This window comes from Polypterus senegalus, chromosome 2 (assembly GCF_016835505.1).
Source record: "Polypterus senegalus isolate Bchr_013 chromosome 2, ASM1683550v1, whole genome shotgun sequence".
Taxonomy (NCBI): Eukaryota; Metazoa; Chordata; class Cladistia; order Polypteriformes; family Polypteridae; genus Polypterus; species Polypterus senegalus.
This window is the reverse complement of record NC_053155.1, coordinates 280,298,307-280,318,634: the sequence shown is the minus strand read 5'-3', so window position 1 is coordinate 280,318,634 and position 20,328 is coordinate 280,298,307. Positions and strand designations below refer to the sequence as shown.

General features: G+C 38.7%; 1 protein-coding gene across 3 annotated transcripts in view; it reads left to right on the top strand.

Moving 5' to 3' along the window:
- Positions 1-20,328, top strand: part of LOC120523929 (protein Atg16l2-like) — a 202,292-nt gene that overhangs the window by 42,146 nt on the left and 139,818 nt on the right. For all 3 annotated transcript variants that reach the window (XM_039745640.1, XM_039745639.1, XM_039745641.1), the window contains 4 exons: positions 2,737-2,810; positions 10,405-10,656; positions 11,209-11,274; positions 19,011-19,097. In XM_039745640.1, the coding sequence (XP_039601574.1) occupies positions 2,737-2,810; positions 10,405-10,656; positions 11,209-11,274; positions 19,011-19,097 (479 nt within the window). The remainder of the gene's footprint in view (positions 1-2,736; positions 2,811-10,404; positions 10,657-11,208; positions 11,275-19,010; positions 19,098-20,328) is intronic.

Here is a 20,328-nt window from a genome sequence, read left to right as displayed (position 1 = left end):
TGCATTCACCTGCCTGTTCCAGGTCCACTTGGGCTTGATGTCTGTCTAGAGTTGGATGTAGCTTTAAGTTTCCTTTCCGGTTCTTTCTGACCCCCTTTCTTGTTACTCATGTTTATATATTATAGTGGAAACCCCTCGGGTCGGGTAAATACAGAATACCTCAAAATAACAAGAAATAAGTGAAAAAAATAAAGCCTCTGCCTACGGAGCTCCGCTTCAGACGCCCATCTCCCGTAACGGACAAGACCAATTTTCTATGTTTCTATGTAGTCTAAATGAAAAATATGAATTATTATTCCATTCTGAAAAAAGCCCACATGCTCTAATTTACAAGAATTTGTCTTCATCTTCTTCATTTTCTTTTTTCTTCTTCTTAATCTTTTGACACTTCTGTGTGGGGTTGATGTGTTTTTTTTTTTTCCCACCACTTTACCTTGCTCTGTACTTCCATTACTATCACTCTTTCTCCCCACATATTCATTATCGCTCCTCAGCAAATGTCCTTGACACTTATGCGTAAAACTGCAGGTGGAAAATTATTATATCATATTTCAAAAGACTAATTGTTTTCTTAAATGAACAGATGAATTAATGTGCTGTAAATAGTCAAGACTTATTACATTTTCAGTGTCAGTGCAACTCCATTCCTACCATCAAGAATAGGGGATAACTGCTTCATACTATGGGACTTTCTTTAGCAAAGACTGGCATATTGTCAAGTTATTGATTTATTTTGCAAAACCAACATTCCCCCTGAAAGTAGATTCCACAGGTAAAAAACAAGTCATGTGCCGACATTAACTTTGAAAACAGATTTTCAAGTATTTATTTCTTTACTGTAAGGTGACATTATTTGAGATTGAGATTCTACAGTATTTTGTATGTTTGAAATAAAATGATAGCCTCATACCCCTCCAGGCTTTGTTATAGTAGCATAGTTGTGACTCCTGTACAATTTATGACAAGTTGTCAAAGTATTGGGTTTGTTTGGTGGATTTCACTTCTGTTAATATCCTGCTTACAGAACCAAGTTTAGTGAACCTCCAATTAGTGAAAAAAGAATAATGTTTACTACTTCATGACATTGATTTTGTAATATGTACAGCAATAAATTAAAGATTTCTTGGAAAGTTAGAGACGAATAAGGTCTTACAAAGTAAAATGACACTTCACCATTATGCTTTTTTGACAGATTTGACCATTTCTCATGCCTTGAAAATCTATTTTTGTATCTAATGCTGATTTTTTGAGATTATTTTTGTATGTACCAGGGCAGTGTACAAACATGCTTAAAACATGTTTTGAAATTAAGATCCTTCTGTCCTACTTATTCATTGGTCAAGTGTCCTGTATTAATTTCAAAAACTCAATATTTTAGCAAGAAAATTGTAAGAATACAACTAAGTAGCTGGCATTTTCTTTTTCTCAGCCATCACTACAAACCTCATGGGGTAAGCAACATACAAAAAAATATAATTTTTATATTAGCTTGATAATTTCATTTAATGTAAAAACAAAAATGCATAATGCATTATTATTTATTTACAGAAAAAATATTTTAAAAGTATCAATAAAATGACAGTGAATCAATATTACTGTGATAAATAATTTAAACCGAACAAGAGGTATATGCAATATGTTGATCTTAGTCTTAAACATTATTCAGTTTTTGATAATGATGTAGTACCTCAAAGTGTTGAAATAACACTGATGCAAGGTTGTATTTAAGATGCTGGGAATTACAAGCAGTGGCTTCTGCTGCTTGGTTAAACAGCTAGCAGCCAATCTACAGTAGTGGCTTACCTGTGCCTGAGTTTATTGTGTAGCTGGTTATGCCCCCATTTATATTTGATAATAAATGTGCACAAAAGAAGAAGATGAAATTGTGACATTTGATGTTTACTGCTGTACTATTTCTTCGTGTTAGTGATGGCTGCTGCTTATACATAAGTGTCAAAATTAGCTTAATTTGTAAACATCTGCCATAAGTAGAGACCATCAAAACCTGAGACCTGCCTGTCCTGGCATAGAACATTAAGTAAATTGGGCAGCTTTATGTGATTTCCAAGCGGCTACAAGGCATTTACCAGGTTAAGTTAAGCTAAGTAGGCAAGTTGTAGGCATTGCTGAGTAACATATTTTAAATAAAATATTTACATTTAAAATCACTAGAGTATAATTAAAAGAAGAGGTTTCTGGAAACTTGCCTTTGTTGGATATTAAGTCAAATTTCATGTGATGAGAAGGTCTTGTGGAATACTAGAATATCTTTTAGAAATTCTGAAAGCAATAAAGTTACCATATTAATTAAATTCTTCATTAAACAGTGCTCAAAGCTTCCAAAATCTTTTTGAATCATTATCTAAATCATTGAGCATCCTTCTCTTAAATTGAATTGACATTTTTACAGGAAGGGTGGCCTAATATTGGAAAAAAAACAACACGTAAAGTTGTTCAATTTCTCTGCTCTTTATAATATATAGCAAGGTAAAATACATAGATTCCTTACAAATGTTTTATTTTTGTCTTCCTTTTCATCCTTTCCTCATGTGAACCTGATTTTGTTCTTTCTCCTTTTTTTTGTTGATGATTTGTTCAGATACTGTAATAACATTTCAACATACTTTATTTTTGAAGTAGTTTTTAAGTGGAATGAATTACAAAATAAGACTACATTAAATTTGAATAAACACATGGAAATAATTTACATTTTTAATGACTGTGCTTTGGTTTCAGTTGGCTTGTCAAGTTTTGGACCTTAAAGATCAAGTGAAGCTAAGAGATGGTGAACTAAATGAGCAGTATGCCAGGTGAGGTGGAATACAGATTATGATTTCTTAAATAATCCTTCATTATAAATTTTAAGTGATTTCATTGAATGTGTGCTGTTCATGCACTCCATAATATCTCACATACTTAAACTTCTTAACTGAGACATTCAAATAACAATATAAGATAATGTTTTCTCAGAACAGAAACAAACAAAAAAGCAGTTGCTCAGATATAAAAATAGACGCTTAAAGGCAAATTAAATCTTTGATCCTGCCTAATTTTTAAAAGATATTATTGTTTATAAATATATTTCAGCTATACTAAAGAACGAATAGTGATGTGTAAAAGTGCTAACTATATGATAGTCTGATTGACTTGTGATTGTAAAACCAATACATAAAGCCTTAAAGTATGCATTGTTTTAAAGGCAAATAACATCTCATGGCAGATCTGCCCTAATAAACTAATTATTTTCATAGACTTCTTCCTTTCTGAAATTATGGTAATATTATTAATTTGTAATTTTTAATGAAGATTAAGAGAAAGCAGTCAGAGTCTAACAGTATAAACTGTGCACTAAAGATACCCTATTCCTAACGTAATAAAGATCTGTTGCTCTTTCTTTCTTTGCTTTGGTACTTGGAGATCCCAGTCAAGAATGGATGTGACTGTTACGAAATAGGGGGAAGGGGCTAGGGGTTTTAGTTAAAATGAACAATAATAGTGAAAACTTTCATAGAGTCCAATGTTGGCATTGGTCACAGTGGTCTTTTAAGATGTTGAGTGCCTCATCTGTATCCTATAAATTTTACATGAGTTGAAGCCTTTTCATATATTGTTTGAGAGGCATAAACCCAAGGTATAAACATAATGCCAAGTAATCAGAAGGTAAATAACTAGCTTTTAATGGTTTAAACATACAGGTAAATTCCTCTCAAACTGTTAGTGGCCACTCACATACCCAATTAAGTACCAAAATGGTCACTCCAAGTATCACTTTTACCTCTCTGTGTGTGTCTCTCTCTCTCTCTCTCTCTCTCTCTCTCAATCCTGATCTACTGTCCATCCTCCAGTGAAGCCCATGCTCTCACTCTCCTACTGACACCAGACTGAACTAGTCCCCAGGTTATGAGGTGATCCTATACCTCATCCATGGGCCTACTTCCAGTGAAATTGCTGGAACTACTTCCATATCAGTTATGCGGTTTAACCATCTTTGGGCCATCAATGTAGAACTCTTTCCATCAGCCTCAGCTGAGCACCAGCTATTTATTGAATCCCACCTAGTATAGAGGAGAGGATCAGCTATAATACAAGTTACTCACATGTTGCCCTTTAGCTATCTAGGGAACTTCTGTTAAAGTAGTCTTCATCCCCTTCCCTGGAATAACAACTATTTGAGCACCTGCTTTAAATAAAGGCTTTACTGTTCCCTGTTGGTATTCTAGCATCTGCTCTGGCCAGATACTAAACTGCTTTGTCTTTTCTTATTCTAGGGATCTCACAAAGTGTGTCTCTGTCTTATGTCAATCATTTTGCCCTACAAACACAGATCTAACAAAGCACCCATTCTACAATGTCTGTCTCTCTCTCTCTGTCTGACCTGGATACAAGTCCATTGCATGGCCAACTCATTCATACTTAGGCCATTTAGGATTGTAATTGGCTCCAGCTGCCAAAAGACAAAAGAGTCAAAAACATAAATGGATGGATAGATGGATGAATTAATTACCACTACTTTGCTGACTTGAATTGTTATCAGTATCACTTTTAGAATAATACCTCAGTCATCCACACCCCACAGCCATGTACCCACCTCCTTTACATTTCCAGTCCCTTCACCTTAAACTGTCATTTTGTTTTTTATTTAATTTACTTTGAGGTATTTTGCATGTAAAATAGCTTTCCATTTCAGAATTTTCTCATTTGGTTTCACTTTACATTTTGCCTTAAAATATGAGATCATCAGAGTATAAAAGTTTCCATGGCAATCCTTTGTTCACTTCTCTGGTCACCACCACAATCACCATCTTGAAAAGCAATGGACTTAGAATGAAGCCCTGATGAAGCTCAGCTTTCATTTGAAAACTTTCTATATCCCAGTTTGCTGACTTGTCCACACATACTGTAAATTTCTCAATGATTACCTGACTTCATTTTGTAGCACCCTGTTAAATGCCATCTCCAGATCAACAGATGTATACAACAGGTTCTGTCCCTTTGCTTTGTGCTTTTTCTGCTTTTTCCTGACAACAAAGATCTATTTTGTTGTTCTTTTCACAGACATGAAAACATCTGTGTTTTGCTTTCTTCCCATACCATTTTCTCTAGTACTATCTTGTCCTTCTCTTTATACTTCTCCTAAGTGTCTTTAAGGCCTGTAGTATAATTTATGATGTTCTCTTTAGCATTTTTCAAGCAATTACCTTCTTGTAACAATGCTACTGCTATTGCTACATTTTGTCCATCATTTGCCATCTTCTTTTTTCTTCCTTCCTCTGCAGATTACTTGCAAAAGGCCATTTTTCTTTCTTTCTTGCTTTTTAAACTTTTTTTCTAGCATTTTTCTTTGCATGCTAATATATTTTCTTGTCACTTTCAGGATTTGTTTTCTGCTACTCTTTTTAGAACCTCATCTTTCCATATATTACCACCACTAAATTAACATTCTTCCACCACATCTCCTTGTGTCTCTGTGACCCCTTAGTCGAACTGCATACTTCTTCTGTTGTTCTCAACCAGAAATTCTACATTGCTTTCCACTTGCCATTCACACCAAATCTTATCTTGCATTAAGTGTGGAAAATACACATTGTAAATAGCAAAACAGCTCAAATCAATGCAATTTAAACTTGTTTACAGTTTTCTATAGCTCATTAGTGAAATACATGGAACAAATATGAGATGCATTATTTAAAGTATAGGTGGCATTCCTGCCATCATTCGTAACCCAGAACTTGCATTGAAAATGTTTATTAATGTACATATCGACAACAGTGCACAATGCTTTATTACTTATTTTTACACATAAAAAAACATTTGTTACTTATTAATAGAATTATAGTGAAGAAATATTACTTTATTTTGAATCAAAAAACAAAAATAAAGTAAAATAAGCCATTTGTATGTACACTATGTTGACCTTATGCTTAAACATCTTATAGTTTTTGATAAAGATTGCATATTTCACAAAGTTGGGAAAGGTGTAATGATAGCACAAAAAGCCATCACCAACTAATGATGATGCCTCAACAAAGATGAGAGAGCTGGGAGAGTCACTTCCTCCTCCCAGCAACTGTACTTCCTGAGACACCATAGCTGCAAGGCATACTAGGATACTGACCAGACTTACAACCAGCAGGTTCCAAACCCTCTCAACTAAATGAACATTTACCTTTCTATCTGTTTATCTGTGATAGAGCCTATTATTAAGCAGCATGTCCTACTTTTAATGAGGGATCACTAATTGTGTCACATCACTCTTCCAACAGATGTACTCTTTGGGACACATATTTAAGATACTGAGATAACCAGTTGCCAGTCAAGCTGCTTACTTGTGACTGAGCTTACTGTGCATCCTGTTGGATGCATTTGGTGACATGTGCCCATGAATGTATAAAGTAATTGAAGGTGGTGATAATGTGCAGTACTGTTCTTCACTTTAATGACAGCTGCTAAGTAATCACCTATGTCAAACTAATTTGCTTCATTTATAAATAAACAATGGAATTCACTACAGGAATATTGATTGAAATTGAAATAAAAAGAAAATTTGGGGGTTTTATGCATTGATTTCTATCTGTGGAATTGCTATAACCCGAGACTACCCGTAGTAAAAATGCCAACCTGAAAGATTTATGTTTAATTTAATAAGTGTTATGCTGCATTAACATTTTGACTGAGCTTAGTGTCTGCAGACTGTCAGAAAGGGCAGAGCCATCCTGAGATTCCAGCGATAAAAGAAGTCATATGGAGTTTGTGAGTGTGTGACGGAAAGCAGGGAGAGAGCCAGTGCGGGATATATAATTAAGCACTTAAAGTGCAATACTTACAACTCTTATGTAATACAGTCCTCTGCTTATATCAGTTAGACAGGGTACATGTTTGCTGGTGACTCTCAAGAAACATCCTGGCATGGATTAGCTCATAGTTTGTGGAAAGTTGAAGGCAGATTGTGTTGCCTCTGACCCCAAGTGAGAAGTATGAGGCAGTGCAAAAAAATCACAGCATTGCATGACAAGGAGCCATGGAAGGTTGAAGTGCTTTGGGAGGGCCCCTGATCAGTAGATGGGCTTCAGTAAACCATACAAAGGAATGTGGAAGAGACACTGTGTTTCACATTGTATTAGGGTATCAGTATCAGTGATGGTAAATTATCAGCCAAATCTATACTAATAAAAGGCAAAGCCCTCACTCACTCACTCACTCACTCACTCACTCACTCACTCACTCACTCACTCACTCACTCACTCACTCACTGACTCACTCACTCACTCACTCACTGACTCATCACTAATTCTCCAACTTCCCGTGTGGGTGGAAGGCTGAAATTTGGCATGTTCATTCCTTACAGCTTCCTTACAAAAGTTGGGCAGGTTTTATATCGAAATTCTACGCGTAATGGTCATAACTGGAAGCAGTTTTTCTCCATTTACTGTAATGGAGATGAGCTTCAACGCCGGGGCGGAGTTTCGGTGACATCATCACGCCTCCCATGTAATCACGCAGTACACAGAAAACCAGGAAGACCTCAAAAAAGCGCTGAAGAAAACATGCATTATATAATTGAGAAGGCAGCGAAACAATAAGAAGCGAAGCGAAAGTGACATATACAACCATATTCATGAGTTCTGCTACTCGAAACAAAGCACGATGTAAACCTACACTTTAAATTAAGTTCATAGACAGGCTACGCTGGCGCTTGTAATTTAGTGCCTGCCCATATAAGGTCGTCCGTCAGCGGCAATCCAATAGCAAACTGCCACGGGTAAATATTCACGGGTGAAGGACTGTGCTTATGGAGAGGAAGATGAGATGGTCAGGGTGGTGTTTGACACAAACTCAGCTAAACTGCGAGAAAGTTTTAAGTGCCAGGACTAAGGTAACATTAAATACAGCCATGGACATAGCACGAGATGGCACCAGCACAGCTGGGAACCTTCGATGCATGTACACCGAGGCTCACGGAACTGACGAGTGCACAGATAAAAGCAACAGTTCCAAAGAGCGCTGAACAAAACCGAATTACACAATTGAAAAGGCAGCAAAAATATGAAGCGCCTGATACATACAAGCATATTCATAAATCCAAAACAAAGCACACGTTGGAAAAGTCAATGTCCCGCTAAAGGAAGACAGTGTAAAAACCCGTGCATGCAGTGTGTCAGGTCTCAGATAAAGAAGAAGACGAGCTGTTTATTGATGCAGTAAGAAACGAATCGATGAATGAAACCTGTCATCTTTACAACGATTGACAAACACGGAATGTAACTTGAACACAACACATCCTACAAATACGAACCTGATTGAAAGAAATAATGATAATCAAATCCTTGATGACAGCAACACTCAGTAACACTCACAAAACAAATACTGTATATTGACAGTCATGTTACGCTATTTTTAAAATGTTCCCTTTTCTTTTCTAGCTTTTTAACACACTACTTCGCTATGATACGCTGGTATATATATATGTATATATATATCCCGATCTACATACTCGAATAATGGATACTTTATTCGCCATCAATGATTGTTTTGGTAAAGCCATACTCAGTGTATTCATTAGATGAACGGTAAAAAGTAAGAGCGAGGAGGATGACTTATTGAGGCATGCAGGCTGTAGTGCCAACTCTATCTGAATTGCGCGATCACATTTGAAAAATATATCTTTTCAAGTTCTATTTAGTCCATATGTGTCAAACTCAAGGGCAGGCCACATCCGCCCGGCGTAATTATATCCGCCCGCAGATCATTTTATATACTGTATTATTGTTATTAAAGCCCGGTATATGAAGCGCTGGTAACACAATAAACTACAGATCCCATAATGCAGCGCTTCAGCTGCCTTGCTAACACTTACCGCGCTAATCAAGTCTACCTTATGATGCTGCAAGTTATTGCGGCTAGCTCACACGATGCTGAAGAGAAAAGTTGATTCTGAAAATAGAGCCTTTAAAACCGATGGGAGGCTGAGAATATGTTTACTGAACCCGTGTGTCTCATTTGTGGAGCTAATGTGGCTGTAATTACAGAATTTAATCTAAGACGGCACTATGAGACAAAACATCAGGGTAACCTGAATGCAATGCAGAAGATACAGAAAGCAGATAATTAAATAAGAATCTGACACTTCAGCGGACGCTTTAACCGCACAATCACAAAGTGATTTCAAGTGAAGCTGCTTTTATGGGAGACACAAATGCACCAGTGCAACTTGCCCCACTTTCCCTGTTGCCAAGTAATGTTAAACCAAACTACGGTGTTCCCAACACGCACTTTGCTGATAAACTGAGCGACTGAGTTTGCACGGCGCTTTGGTGACTTTGAAGAACAAAAAAAGTCGTCTACATGCGGCTCGAACCTTGTGCATGTTTGGTAGCACATATCTGTGTGAGAAGCTCTTCTCAGTGATAAAGACTAACAAAACAGCACACAGGAGTCGCCTCACTGATGAGCACCTGCAATCCATCCTGAGAATCTCCACAACACAGAACCTGAAACGAACTTGTTGCCAAAAAGATGCCAGGCGCCCAGCTCTAAAATGACATATGAGCAAAGACAACTGAATGATTTGATTTGTTATTGCTGAAAGGAACACATTTTATTTATATTTCCAGGTTTTGTTATGCAGCATGTTCATATTTGAATTTGTATAATTTTGACAGGATATATTTTTATGGAGAGCAAAATCTTTTGGGATATTTAAAATCTAAGTTTATTTTTATATAAAATTACATAAGAGTAAAGAAATTTGAATGTTTGTTCTTTTAACGTTTACTTTATTTCTAACTTGTATAATTTAGACAGGATATATTTTTATGGAGAGCAAAATATTATAAGTTGTTTAAGGTTTGAGTTGATTTATTCAGGAATAATATTCCTGTCTGTTTTACCATTCCTACCAAAGATATTTCTGTCGACTAAATAAAAATTCCTTCTATTTAAAATTTAAATAGAACTTGAACAAATACGATAGTTCATAATATCCACACAGACTTGCACGTAAGAGCGGAGTTATCCGCTTTAACAAGCAGCTGATACTAAATAGCTGTGTGTGTATATATGTAGATATGTATGTATATGTATATATATGTTTATATATGTGTGTATGTGTATATATATATATATATATATATATATGTGTGTGTGTATATATATATATGTGTATATGTATAGATATGTATATATATGTTTGTGTGTGTGTGCAAATATATATATATATATATATATGACAGCAACACTCTTCACTCACAACAGTGACAAAACAATTACATTGACAATCATGTTACGTTATTTTCAAAATGTTTCCTTTTCTTTTTCATTGCTTCTTTAACACACTACTTCTCCGCCAGTGCGAAGCGCGGGTATTTTGCTAGTATATATATATATATGTATTCTTCTATTGCCCAGGATATCCAAACTGGTCACAGCCTTGGAAGATGTTAAAGCGAAAACACAGAAATTTCACAACTTGAAAATGGATATACTTGAGAAAAACAGTAATTTGAAAGAAAAATATGATGCTTTACTGGAACATAAACGTAAGATGGATAAAAAATTTCAAGAGGAGGAAATGAATGGCTCTGAATTGCTACAGAACCTTATGCGACAGAAGGAGGCTGCTGCAGAAAACGTAAATAAAAAGAATGCCACGAGAATAAAGTGAGTGTGCTGCTTGTTGTTCTGAAGTTATCTTAGGCAAATATATTGCTGGATTATGTGCTACCCTATATTTTTTTTTTATTAAACCAGAAATAAAAGAGAAAAGAAATTTAACACAAAGCAATCTGGCTACAATAATGACTTAAAGATGCAGAATAATTCATCACTCCTCCTTCCAGGATTAAACATCTAGTTAAAGAAAAAAGTTCTTGAAGAAACTAATGACATTTACCATGTTTTCCACTTCAGAAATCCATCACACTTTTAAAGGATCAAAACATTTTCAATAATGGTGATCTTCATATATTTTGGTTGTTATGACAACTATAAAAAAACAAAATAACCATATGGTCATTTTCATACAATAAACAAGATGGCCTTATAGTTTCCAAGGTTTATGTAAGAAAGAAAAACTGTGCGTTTTTAATTGTTTAAGCTAGAACCAAAAGACATCCTTAACTATTTAGTACTATTCTGTTATGTACAATGGTTATGATTCTGGTGTATACCTCTTTGAATCAGAAATACTTTACACTTTTGTTTTTATTCCAGAGTAAGAAATGTAATTCTTCAGCAAGAACTTGTCGTGGTGGCAGAAACAAAAGTGGACATTAAAGTGTAAGTGCTCATAACTAGTTACTGAAAATTTATTGCCTATAAAGCATTTCTATAAGAGGGTTGCATGCCATCTTTAAGTGCAAAAATGATTGAACGCAAAGACAGGAATAAACCCTGCAATGTGTGCATTGAGATCAAGGAAAACTTGGAAAGTAGAAATGGCTTTTGAAAAAGCTGTGGTAGGTAATATTCCATGTATTACAAGGTTTGAGTAATGCCACAGGAATTATTTCTTGCACAAAAATCCATTTCAACAGAAACTGCTGATGTAAAAAAAATTTAAATTAGAATTACTGCCTCGTGGTTATCCACGTAGTAAGAAACTCCCCATCTAGCAAATGAAGGCCATCATACCCTGTATCCATTTCTTTGCTGATTGATTTGTTGCAACTGCAAGAAAGACTATGCAGCTTGGTGTTGAAAGCGATTGTGCTGCAGAGTTACCCCTTTCTTACTGTACCCTGCATGGGTTAAGCTGTCCCATGCTTCAGGAAAAATTACCTTTGACAACTGGAAATAGACTACGGAGGCTATAGACAACTTTCAAGTGACTGGAACTTTTTCTTTGTCACCAGCATCCCTGCAACAGAAGATTTATCCTGGCAGATAATCTATATCCTAGTCTTGCTTTTTCAGACTTGCTGCTATAGTTGTAGTGCTTTAAGTCAGTAGTATTTATTATTCAGGTTAGTTTTTCAAAATAGTACATTAGGTGTTTTATTAGGAAAAACGAGTTGGCTTAAGCACACTGCCACCTGCTTCCATCTACAACTCTGCACACAAGCACTTTTGCCTTAGGTGAGGTATCTGCTGATTTCATTCCTTTATTAGAACTCAGATTTACTATTTTCAGTGTTATTCACTATCAAAGAAATACTTACATGATTCTGTACACTGAATGACTTTTCCCCCTTTTTTTGAGGAATTGTTTATATAGAATATCATGCAGTGACTTTAATGTCTATTTGTGGGGGGAAGGGGTGCAGATGGCTTGATCACAAGATCAGAAACTGGACATTAGGGGTTTAGTGACATGCTTATTTTTCCAGCTCAGTGCATTTCTGTTGCAGCTAATTTTCTTCACCTTTGTAACGCATATAAAGGATATATTTTCTTTATTTTACATTGCACAGTTTAGTAGGATAGTAGGAGGGTAGTGTACATGTTCTAATACCCTGTGGGTCTTATCTTAGTATTGATATATGTAACTACATTGAATGGCCATCTGGGGTTTGGTTGGTCCAAGAAACCAAGATTTTAAGTAAAAATGGTTGACTCCTTAACAAATATATCATGTTGCTGTATAATCTGTGATTTGTAAAAAACAAAAAATGTGAGGTACTAATTTTATTTTACCACCATAAAAATAGATTAAAAGAATAGATGGCAGATTGGGTACCCAAGGAAGATTCTACTGTGTACTAGTAGAATTCCAATCCCATGCCATTTCAAACATCATTCAATATATACTTTACTTATCAACTCCTCCAATTAAAAGATTTTGACCTCAGAGCAGGGATACAAATGCCTTTATGATTCTACTTTTGAATAAATCACTAGCAGAATTGTTACTAATTTGTAACTCGGACACATTCCACTTGCTTAACACTAGAATTACCAAAGCCTAGGAAAACACTCATAATCCCGGCCTACCTCAAATCCCTTCTCACCTCTCCGTCAGCGTATTTTGTGTTGTAAATGTGTTGATCAGCACAATCCGCAAGTAGCCTGCTTTCCCATCCCCTCACCCACCGCCGCAGCTCAATATACAAAGAAGGTTCTCAGTGCTTATCTTGGAGTGAAGTGCCTGGAGTTGTAGAGGGTAAATAATATGTCGTCGTTTGGAATACATACATTTCATGTGTGTTCTGTGTCTACAACAATCTAAACACATTGTTAAAACAGAAGCATTTTTCATGTTTTAGTAATAAATGACAAAATGTAGACATGAAGTGTATAATGTGTGAAGCCTGACGTCCAAATATCAAATAAACACTTTCACAAAAGGTACAAATATAATATGATAGCTTCCACAGTGCAGTGAAATTTGATTTGTGTCTGTAACAGCCTGTGTAAATTTATAGTACTTGTAAAAGTTATTGTTTTTTTTTCCCACTTTTATTCTTTCAGTCACGATCATGATACAAAAACCACCCCAGATCTGACGCTGTTAGTTTTTATTTGAAACAGGGAATAACTGTGGATGTGAGTGGTGTTTTGAGACAATGGAACTGGTTCTCTGATCCGGAGGGATAAAAGCTGATACACAAACGCTGGAATGTACACTCTTCTGTCAATGCTGTGGTTCAAATTACATTGATGGAGCACCTGACACTGAGTTTGCTTTCCTGGGGGAAGCGGCAGACTTGGAACAGGAGCTTATCAATGTTGCATCCTCTTTTTCTTTTTCCATTGCCTTTTCTTGTAAGAAGCGACGACTAAATTAATTCCTCTGCAAGGTATTTTGACAAAATTAGGATTCTCTCTCATGTACCATGCCAGAACCTGAAGTACTGCAGCCCTCTTTTTTTGGTTTGATATCTAAATGGGTAAACAAGTGAAAATGAATTCTTAATGAAAATTTCAGGAAACAAAGGTTTTTACAACATTTACAGACATTAAAGAACCATTTTAACTAGACATGAAAGAACCTCTTAGTAAATGGATATACAGAATGTAATAAAGTTCTAGATCTGCATGTATATCTGTTGTGGAACCTGGTCCGGACACAGACAGGCGGACATAATTTTGTCACCCAACACATGTTTATTTACACTATTTTTACAATAATAAGGTGCACAAACCCAGTTCTCAGCACCAATCACCCCAAAGTCCAGGCATCTTCCAAATGCCTTGTCCTTCCTTCAGGCTGCCTCTTGCCTCTCCTCTCGAGCTCTGTCCACTTCCACCCGACTCCAGCCTCGAGTGGAGGCAGGCGGCCCCTTTTATATCCACCCAGATGTGCTCCAGTTGTCCTCCTGTGTGGCGGAATTACCGGTTGTGTACGCTGAAGCACTCCGGGTGTCCCCGATACTCTTCCCCCCAGCACTTCTGGGTGTGGCAGAAGTGCTGAAGTCCGGGGCTCCAAAGGCATCAGGGCACCCCCTGGTGGTGACCACGGGCCCCTACAGGATTGAGCTTCAAAGCTCTCTACCCTTGGTTCCCAGATCAAACAGGGTGGTCGTCCCCTCGTGGTCTGGAGGAAGCGCAAGTCCTCCTCCGGTTCTCCTGGGCCTCCCGGTTGGGTACCACCCCCAGCAACGTGCCACAATACCCCACTACAAGCTGAGACCCCCTTAGGGGGCTCGCGGGACAGGTCTTCCACAGTGGGTCCTGCAAAATATAAACCAGAAGAAGGTGTGGAGACATTGCCCTGACATCGCCACTCGGCGTCCCGTCATCTCACACATGGGCAACGCTCTCCCCTATGACCGGCACCCCGGCGTTTGCCACCCTGGCCCTCTTTCCGAGACCTCTGTGTCCCCCGTGCTGGGACATTGAACGGGACCGCACGTGCCCCCATCACCTCAGCCGGCTGTGGGGTTTCCCTCTGCCTCCTCAGAGGGCGACCCTTCCTATCGGTGGAACCAGCATTCTCCCCTCGATTGTTCCCTTTACTCTGGGACTCTATGACGGTCTGAGTCTCCTTCTGACATAAAAAGAGACTCCATCCCATCTGCGTCCCTGTAGAACAATGCGAGGCTGCCACGGGCTCAGGGCATAAGGCGCTAGGACCCAGGGCGCTCATCAGCCCCCGTCCTGCCAGCCCTCTCGATCTTTCACCCCTCGCCACATGCACAGCACCCGCCGCCACGTTCACTGTTGGAGATCCCCCTACTCGGTTCTGATCATGTATTTCATGGGCCTTTTCGGTGGGACCTCCCGTATGCTTTATGGGGTCGGCTCTACTCACCTTCCCTGCCGTACTGCTCCGGCCAAAGGATCCAGCATTGCACCGTTCTGCCGCAGCACGCAGCGTCTGTAATGACGCGACCGCCTTCCCCTCCAGCTTCTGCAACTCTGCACGGAAGCACTCAGCAACTGCAATAATGGCCCTGCGGACTGAAGGCACTCCTCCAGTTTGTGCAGGGCCACAGGCAAGGACAGAAAGTCAGCCGATGGTGGGCCTACCTGTCTGTCAGCAACACACGTCGGCTTCTTACTGTGGGCCTTTCCCTCTGGTCCATTTGGGTCTCTCCCTGGCACGTGATGGACATTCCTTCGTCCCGCCTTCATCCAATCCTCGGCGGGCACACAAAACACACCATCCAATCCTGTGCCTGTCACGGGGAGGGACTTTCGGTCTGCGGCCATTTTGCTCTTCCTCCTGGTGCTGTGACGGGCCTCCGGGCAGCTCTACAGCTGCCGTGGCTTTCTGAGTGGCAGCGACTCCTCTCCAGCAGCTCTCCCTGCTGTCGCCTCATCAAAGAAGCACCGCGGATCGACATGCTCCTGCCACCGACGCGGATCTGGGCATCCCCTGCCTGCAACACGCAAAACACACGCAGCCCCCTAGGGCCGGTTGCCGGCAAGCAGGGAACTTACCTCCCGGGTCCCGTCTGTCTGAGGAGACATCCTCGGCGTGGCCTCCCTAGGCGACATGCTGTCCCAGGCACCTCCAGCAACAGCGCACTCATAGGTGCTCGCTGCCCTCTTGCTCCGCCTGTTGTCTTCTCTCACCAGGGGAAGACAGCCCTTCCGCAGACCGGTGGCGGTCCGTAGGGTCAGTCGCTCCTGCAGGGTTGTGCGTGTGCCGCTCCTGCAGCACGTGTGTGGGCTCCGCTGCTGAGCCAGGCCGTCCACAGAATAATTTTTTTAAAAAAGGTCCTCACCTTGAACCAGGCGGAGCATCCTGCCTGCCACTGTGGAACCTGGCCCAGACACAGAGAGGCGGACATCATTTTGTCACCCAACACACGTTTATTTAAACTATTTTTACAATAATAAGGTGCACAAACCCAGTGCCTCAGCACCAATCACCCCAAAGTCCAGGCCTCTTACAAATGCCTTGTCCTTGCCTCGAGTGGAGGGAGGCAGCCCCTTTTATATCCACCCGGGTGTGCTCCAGGTGTCCTCCAGTAATCTTGTACCTACACTCCTCTGTGTGGCGGAAGTACTGGCTGTGTACCCGGAAGCACTCTGGGTGTCCCTGATACTCTTCCCCCCAGCACTTCTGGGTGTGGCGGAAGTGCTGAGGTCCAGGGCTTCAAAGGCATCGGGGCACCCCATGGCGGTGACCACGGGCCCCTGCAGGGTTGAGCTTCAAAGCTCTTTACCCATGGTCCCCAAAGCAACCAGGGTGGTCGTCCCCTCGTGGTCTGGAGGAGGCGCAAGCCCTCCTCTGGTCCTCCTGAGCGTCCTGGCTGGGTACCACCACCAGCTGCGTGCCACACTGTGAATATATCAGAGTTTTCAAAGGTGAATGACTATACTGTATAGAATTATTAGTTAAACAGTTAAGGGGCTATAAAGAAACTACTAATGAACATTAAGTGATTTACAAGGCCCATCATGTGAAATCCAAAAGTTTGAAATATAACTTTCAATTACACCAAGAAGCCAGGCAAAGCTTCCAGCCATCCACTCCAACATAAAAATATATAAAACAAAACTGAAACTTGCATCCTAGTCAAGGTTTGATGAAAAGCAGTCATATCCCTTCAAAACGGGTTAATCTGTACACCTCCAGGAGTTTTGTTAGATGCAAGTCAAGGCCGCTGTAAAAGGAGTTGCTGAGGTTTATTGACACCAGCCTGGAGAATTCCATGGCAATCTGTGACACATCAGAATACAACATATTAGTGTTTTTCATAACTGCCAAAAGCACAATCAGTGAACAAAATACATAAAACTGTCAGTATGCTATGGAACATGAAATTGAATTGCATAAATAGACCACATTAAGCTACAAACAGTAAAAAAAAAAACCTATCTTTGTGTGAAAAGAGCTATCTGGTGGTACAAGTGCTAGCAGGCTCAACATAAACAAGATGTGCAGTGGTATACTATTCATTTCCAGTACCTTAAAATAAAAAGAATTTGGCAAAGCATGTCATCAAGAAAGTATTTAGCGGTTGGTTATTATTGTTTTGCCTTTTTTATTACATTGCTATCACACTTGTTATTTGAAACTTATGACTTCATCTTTATTGATGGAAAATCAAAAATTGATTGCAAAAAAAAAAAACCTTTAGCTTTAAAAGCTGCTGTTCACTAGCGGACACCAAGAGCTAAGTAGAATAATTAAAAATTTGCTCTAACAACTTAGGACTAATCAATAAACACATGCCTCTTCACACAGTGCTGCAAGAAAATATTATGACAGACATAATATTGATCTCTCCAAGATTTCTGACAGAGACATTTTTTCAAACACTTTTGTATAAGTAATATTATATAATAAAATAATCTAGCAAATACTATGTTTCCTCAAAAAATGTGAAAATTGCAATTTACAAAGTAAAACTGAATTATTACAAAGATAAGAAACACTTTAATCCTAGCAATTTATTACTTTTACTAACTGTATATTAGGGTAGAAGTTTTCAACCTTTTTTTGGCAAGCGAACCAGTTTTTAATGTGATTGTATGTATTGCATGAAAGTGGCTTTTCTGTGTGATGCTGTTTGGAACTACAAGATGTTGTGCGGCTTTCATTTGCAGATTATGTATCCATGTATGAGGAAATTAGTGTTTGTAAGATATCTGTATCATAAGTGATAGCATTTTGTATAGGTAATTTTATATTACACAGTACCTGAGTAATCTTTCAATGTTTAGCTAGTGATAGAACACTAACAGACACAACCTTGCTCATGATTACCACTGCATATTTTACCCACCGCCTCAAACTAATTAATGCTGTAAAAACTGAAAGAATAATCAGCTAGTTTCTATCACTTTAAAAAGAACTGAACTTTCAGATGGGCGGAGTACAAGGCATTGTATTATACGGCTATTCTTACAGGGAGAGTGCATATCTCATGTTTCACTGTTAAGTGCTTATTACTAACTAAGAAAGGGCAGCAATCTCTCTCAAGAGAGTTATTCAGCAACTGAGATAAGGTTGTTCTTATTGGGAAAATTTCCTTAACTGTTTTGTATTAGGGTAATCCTAATTTGTAGAGTATATATGGCTTTTTATTCAGTTACCACTTGATCCAGCTATGTTGTAATACCTTATATGAAGACTTTCTTTCTTTCTTTCTTCATGGCTTGAGCCAAATGTAACCATATTTCACATAATGAAATTGTATTGCTTCATTTTACAATCCTTAATCAATCTTTAATATTTACTTATCTGTCATAGCTTTAATTTGCTTAAGCAGGTGAATGAACAGTAACCAGTTCACAGTGATCAGAGAATGTTATTGTACAGTATATCTAAAATGACCTATTTGTGGGTTTTACTTTTGTTATATTTTTGATAAAATGATAATTTTGTTATAAAGTATACTGAAAAACCATGCCTTTTCTTTTATTTGGTAGACACTATCCAAATTTAATGAAGAAAATGATAGTAAAGAAGACCAGTAGGTACAGTGGTCTTAATTAAATTTGGGGTTCATTAAAGAAATGTCCAGTGCTTGTCATGAAGAGAGTGTTTAGTGTAATATGACTTTTGCTCAAGATTATGATAGATTTCCTAAATTAATCCATTCTTCTAATTTAGGCTGGTAAATATTTGTCAGGTTCAAATACTGCTGCTGTTAGCTTGTCCCACTTTTTCCCTTTAGAGCACTGGATTTATCAGGATTTAAGCCTCCATTTGGAGATATTCAGAAGCAAGATTGGACTGAAAAGAAGAAAGCAAGACCATTCAGGTATAATAGACAGATTAATGCTTAGGCTGTATGCATGTACACATCATCCTTGTTTTATTTTTAGGTATCAGTGTACCACTGGCAAAAGCAAAGGGTATAAGTAGTAAAATAATCAGGTCAGGTCAGGTCGGAGAGCATGCATTGGTACAGCGCATTGCTGCCACCCCCAATGTTGGAACAGCTCGGGTTCCTGGTTGCCAAACCCCCATAGTGCTATAACTGATGCTCCCCCACAATTCAGGTAAAGTGCCTCATTCATGACTCCATGAGCAATCGGTCATTTGACACAAAGCCAAACCAACAGTACCCAGGAATGCTGTGGAGAGACACAGTACCGAAGGAGTCCAGTCTTCATCTCAGGTCACTGGATTGCATCCATGTCTCGCAAACTATATAGCAAAACAGGAAACACCAGGACTCTAAAGACTTGGACCTTTGGCACTCCTGATATTTTTGCAAAAAGACACACATCCCTTTCCAGTGACCTCACGAGCCCCATGCTCTCCCAATCTGTCTACTGACTTCATAGGAAGAGTCACTAGAGACATCAGTGTTGCTGCTGAGGTAAATACAACAACAAAAACAACATTTATTTATATAGCACATTTTCATACAAACAGTAGCTCAAAGTGCTTTACATATTAAAGAATAGAAAAATGAAAGACACAATTATAAAACAAAATAAATCAACATTAACATCGAATAAGAGTAAGGTTCAATGGCCAGGGGGACAGAAAAAACAAAAAAACTCCAGACGGCTGGAGAAAAAATAAAATCTGTAGGGATTCCAGACCATGAGACCGCCCAGTCCCCTCTGGGCATTCTACCTAACATAAATGAAACAGTCCTCTTTGGATTTAGGATTCTCACGGAAGGGCTTGATGATGATGATGGTCACGTAGACTTCTTCCTTTTAATCCATCCATCATTGTTGGAGCATCATGAAGCTTTGAGTAGGTGGAGGTGGTGCAGGCCACCACCACAAAGAAACCGGAAAAGAAACAGAAAAGAGAGTAGGGGTCAGTACCGATTTTAGAGCCACCATGAATAGTTATTATGATGAATTGAACATACAGAGTATCAGGATTAAGTTAAATTAAGATTAAAATGAAGTTATAAAAAGGCCATGTTAAAGTAATGTGTTTTCAGCAGTGTTTTAAAGTGCTCTACTGTATCAGCCTGGCGAATTCCTATTGGCAGGCTATTCCAGATTTTAGGTGCATAACAGCAG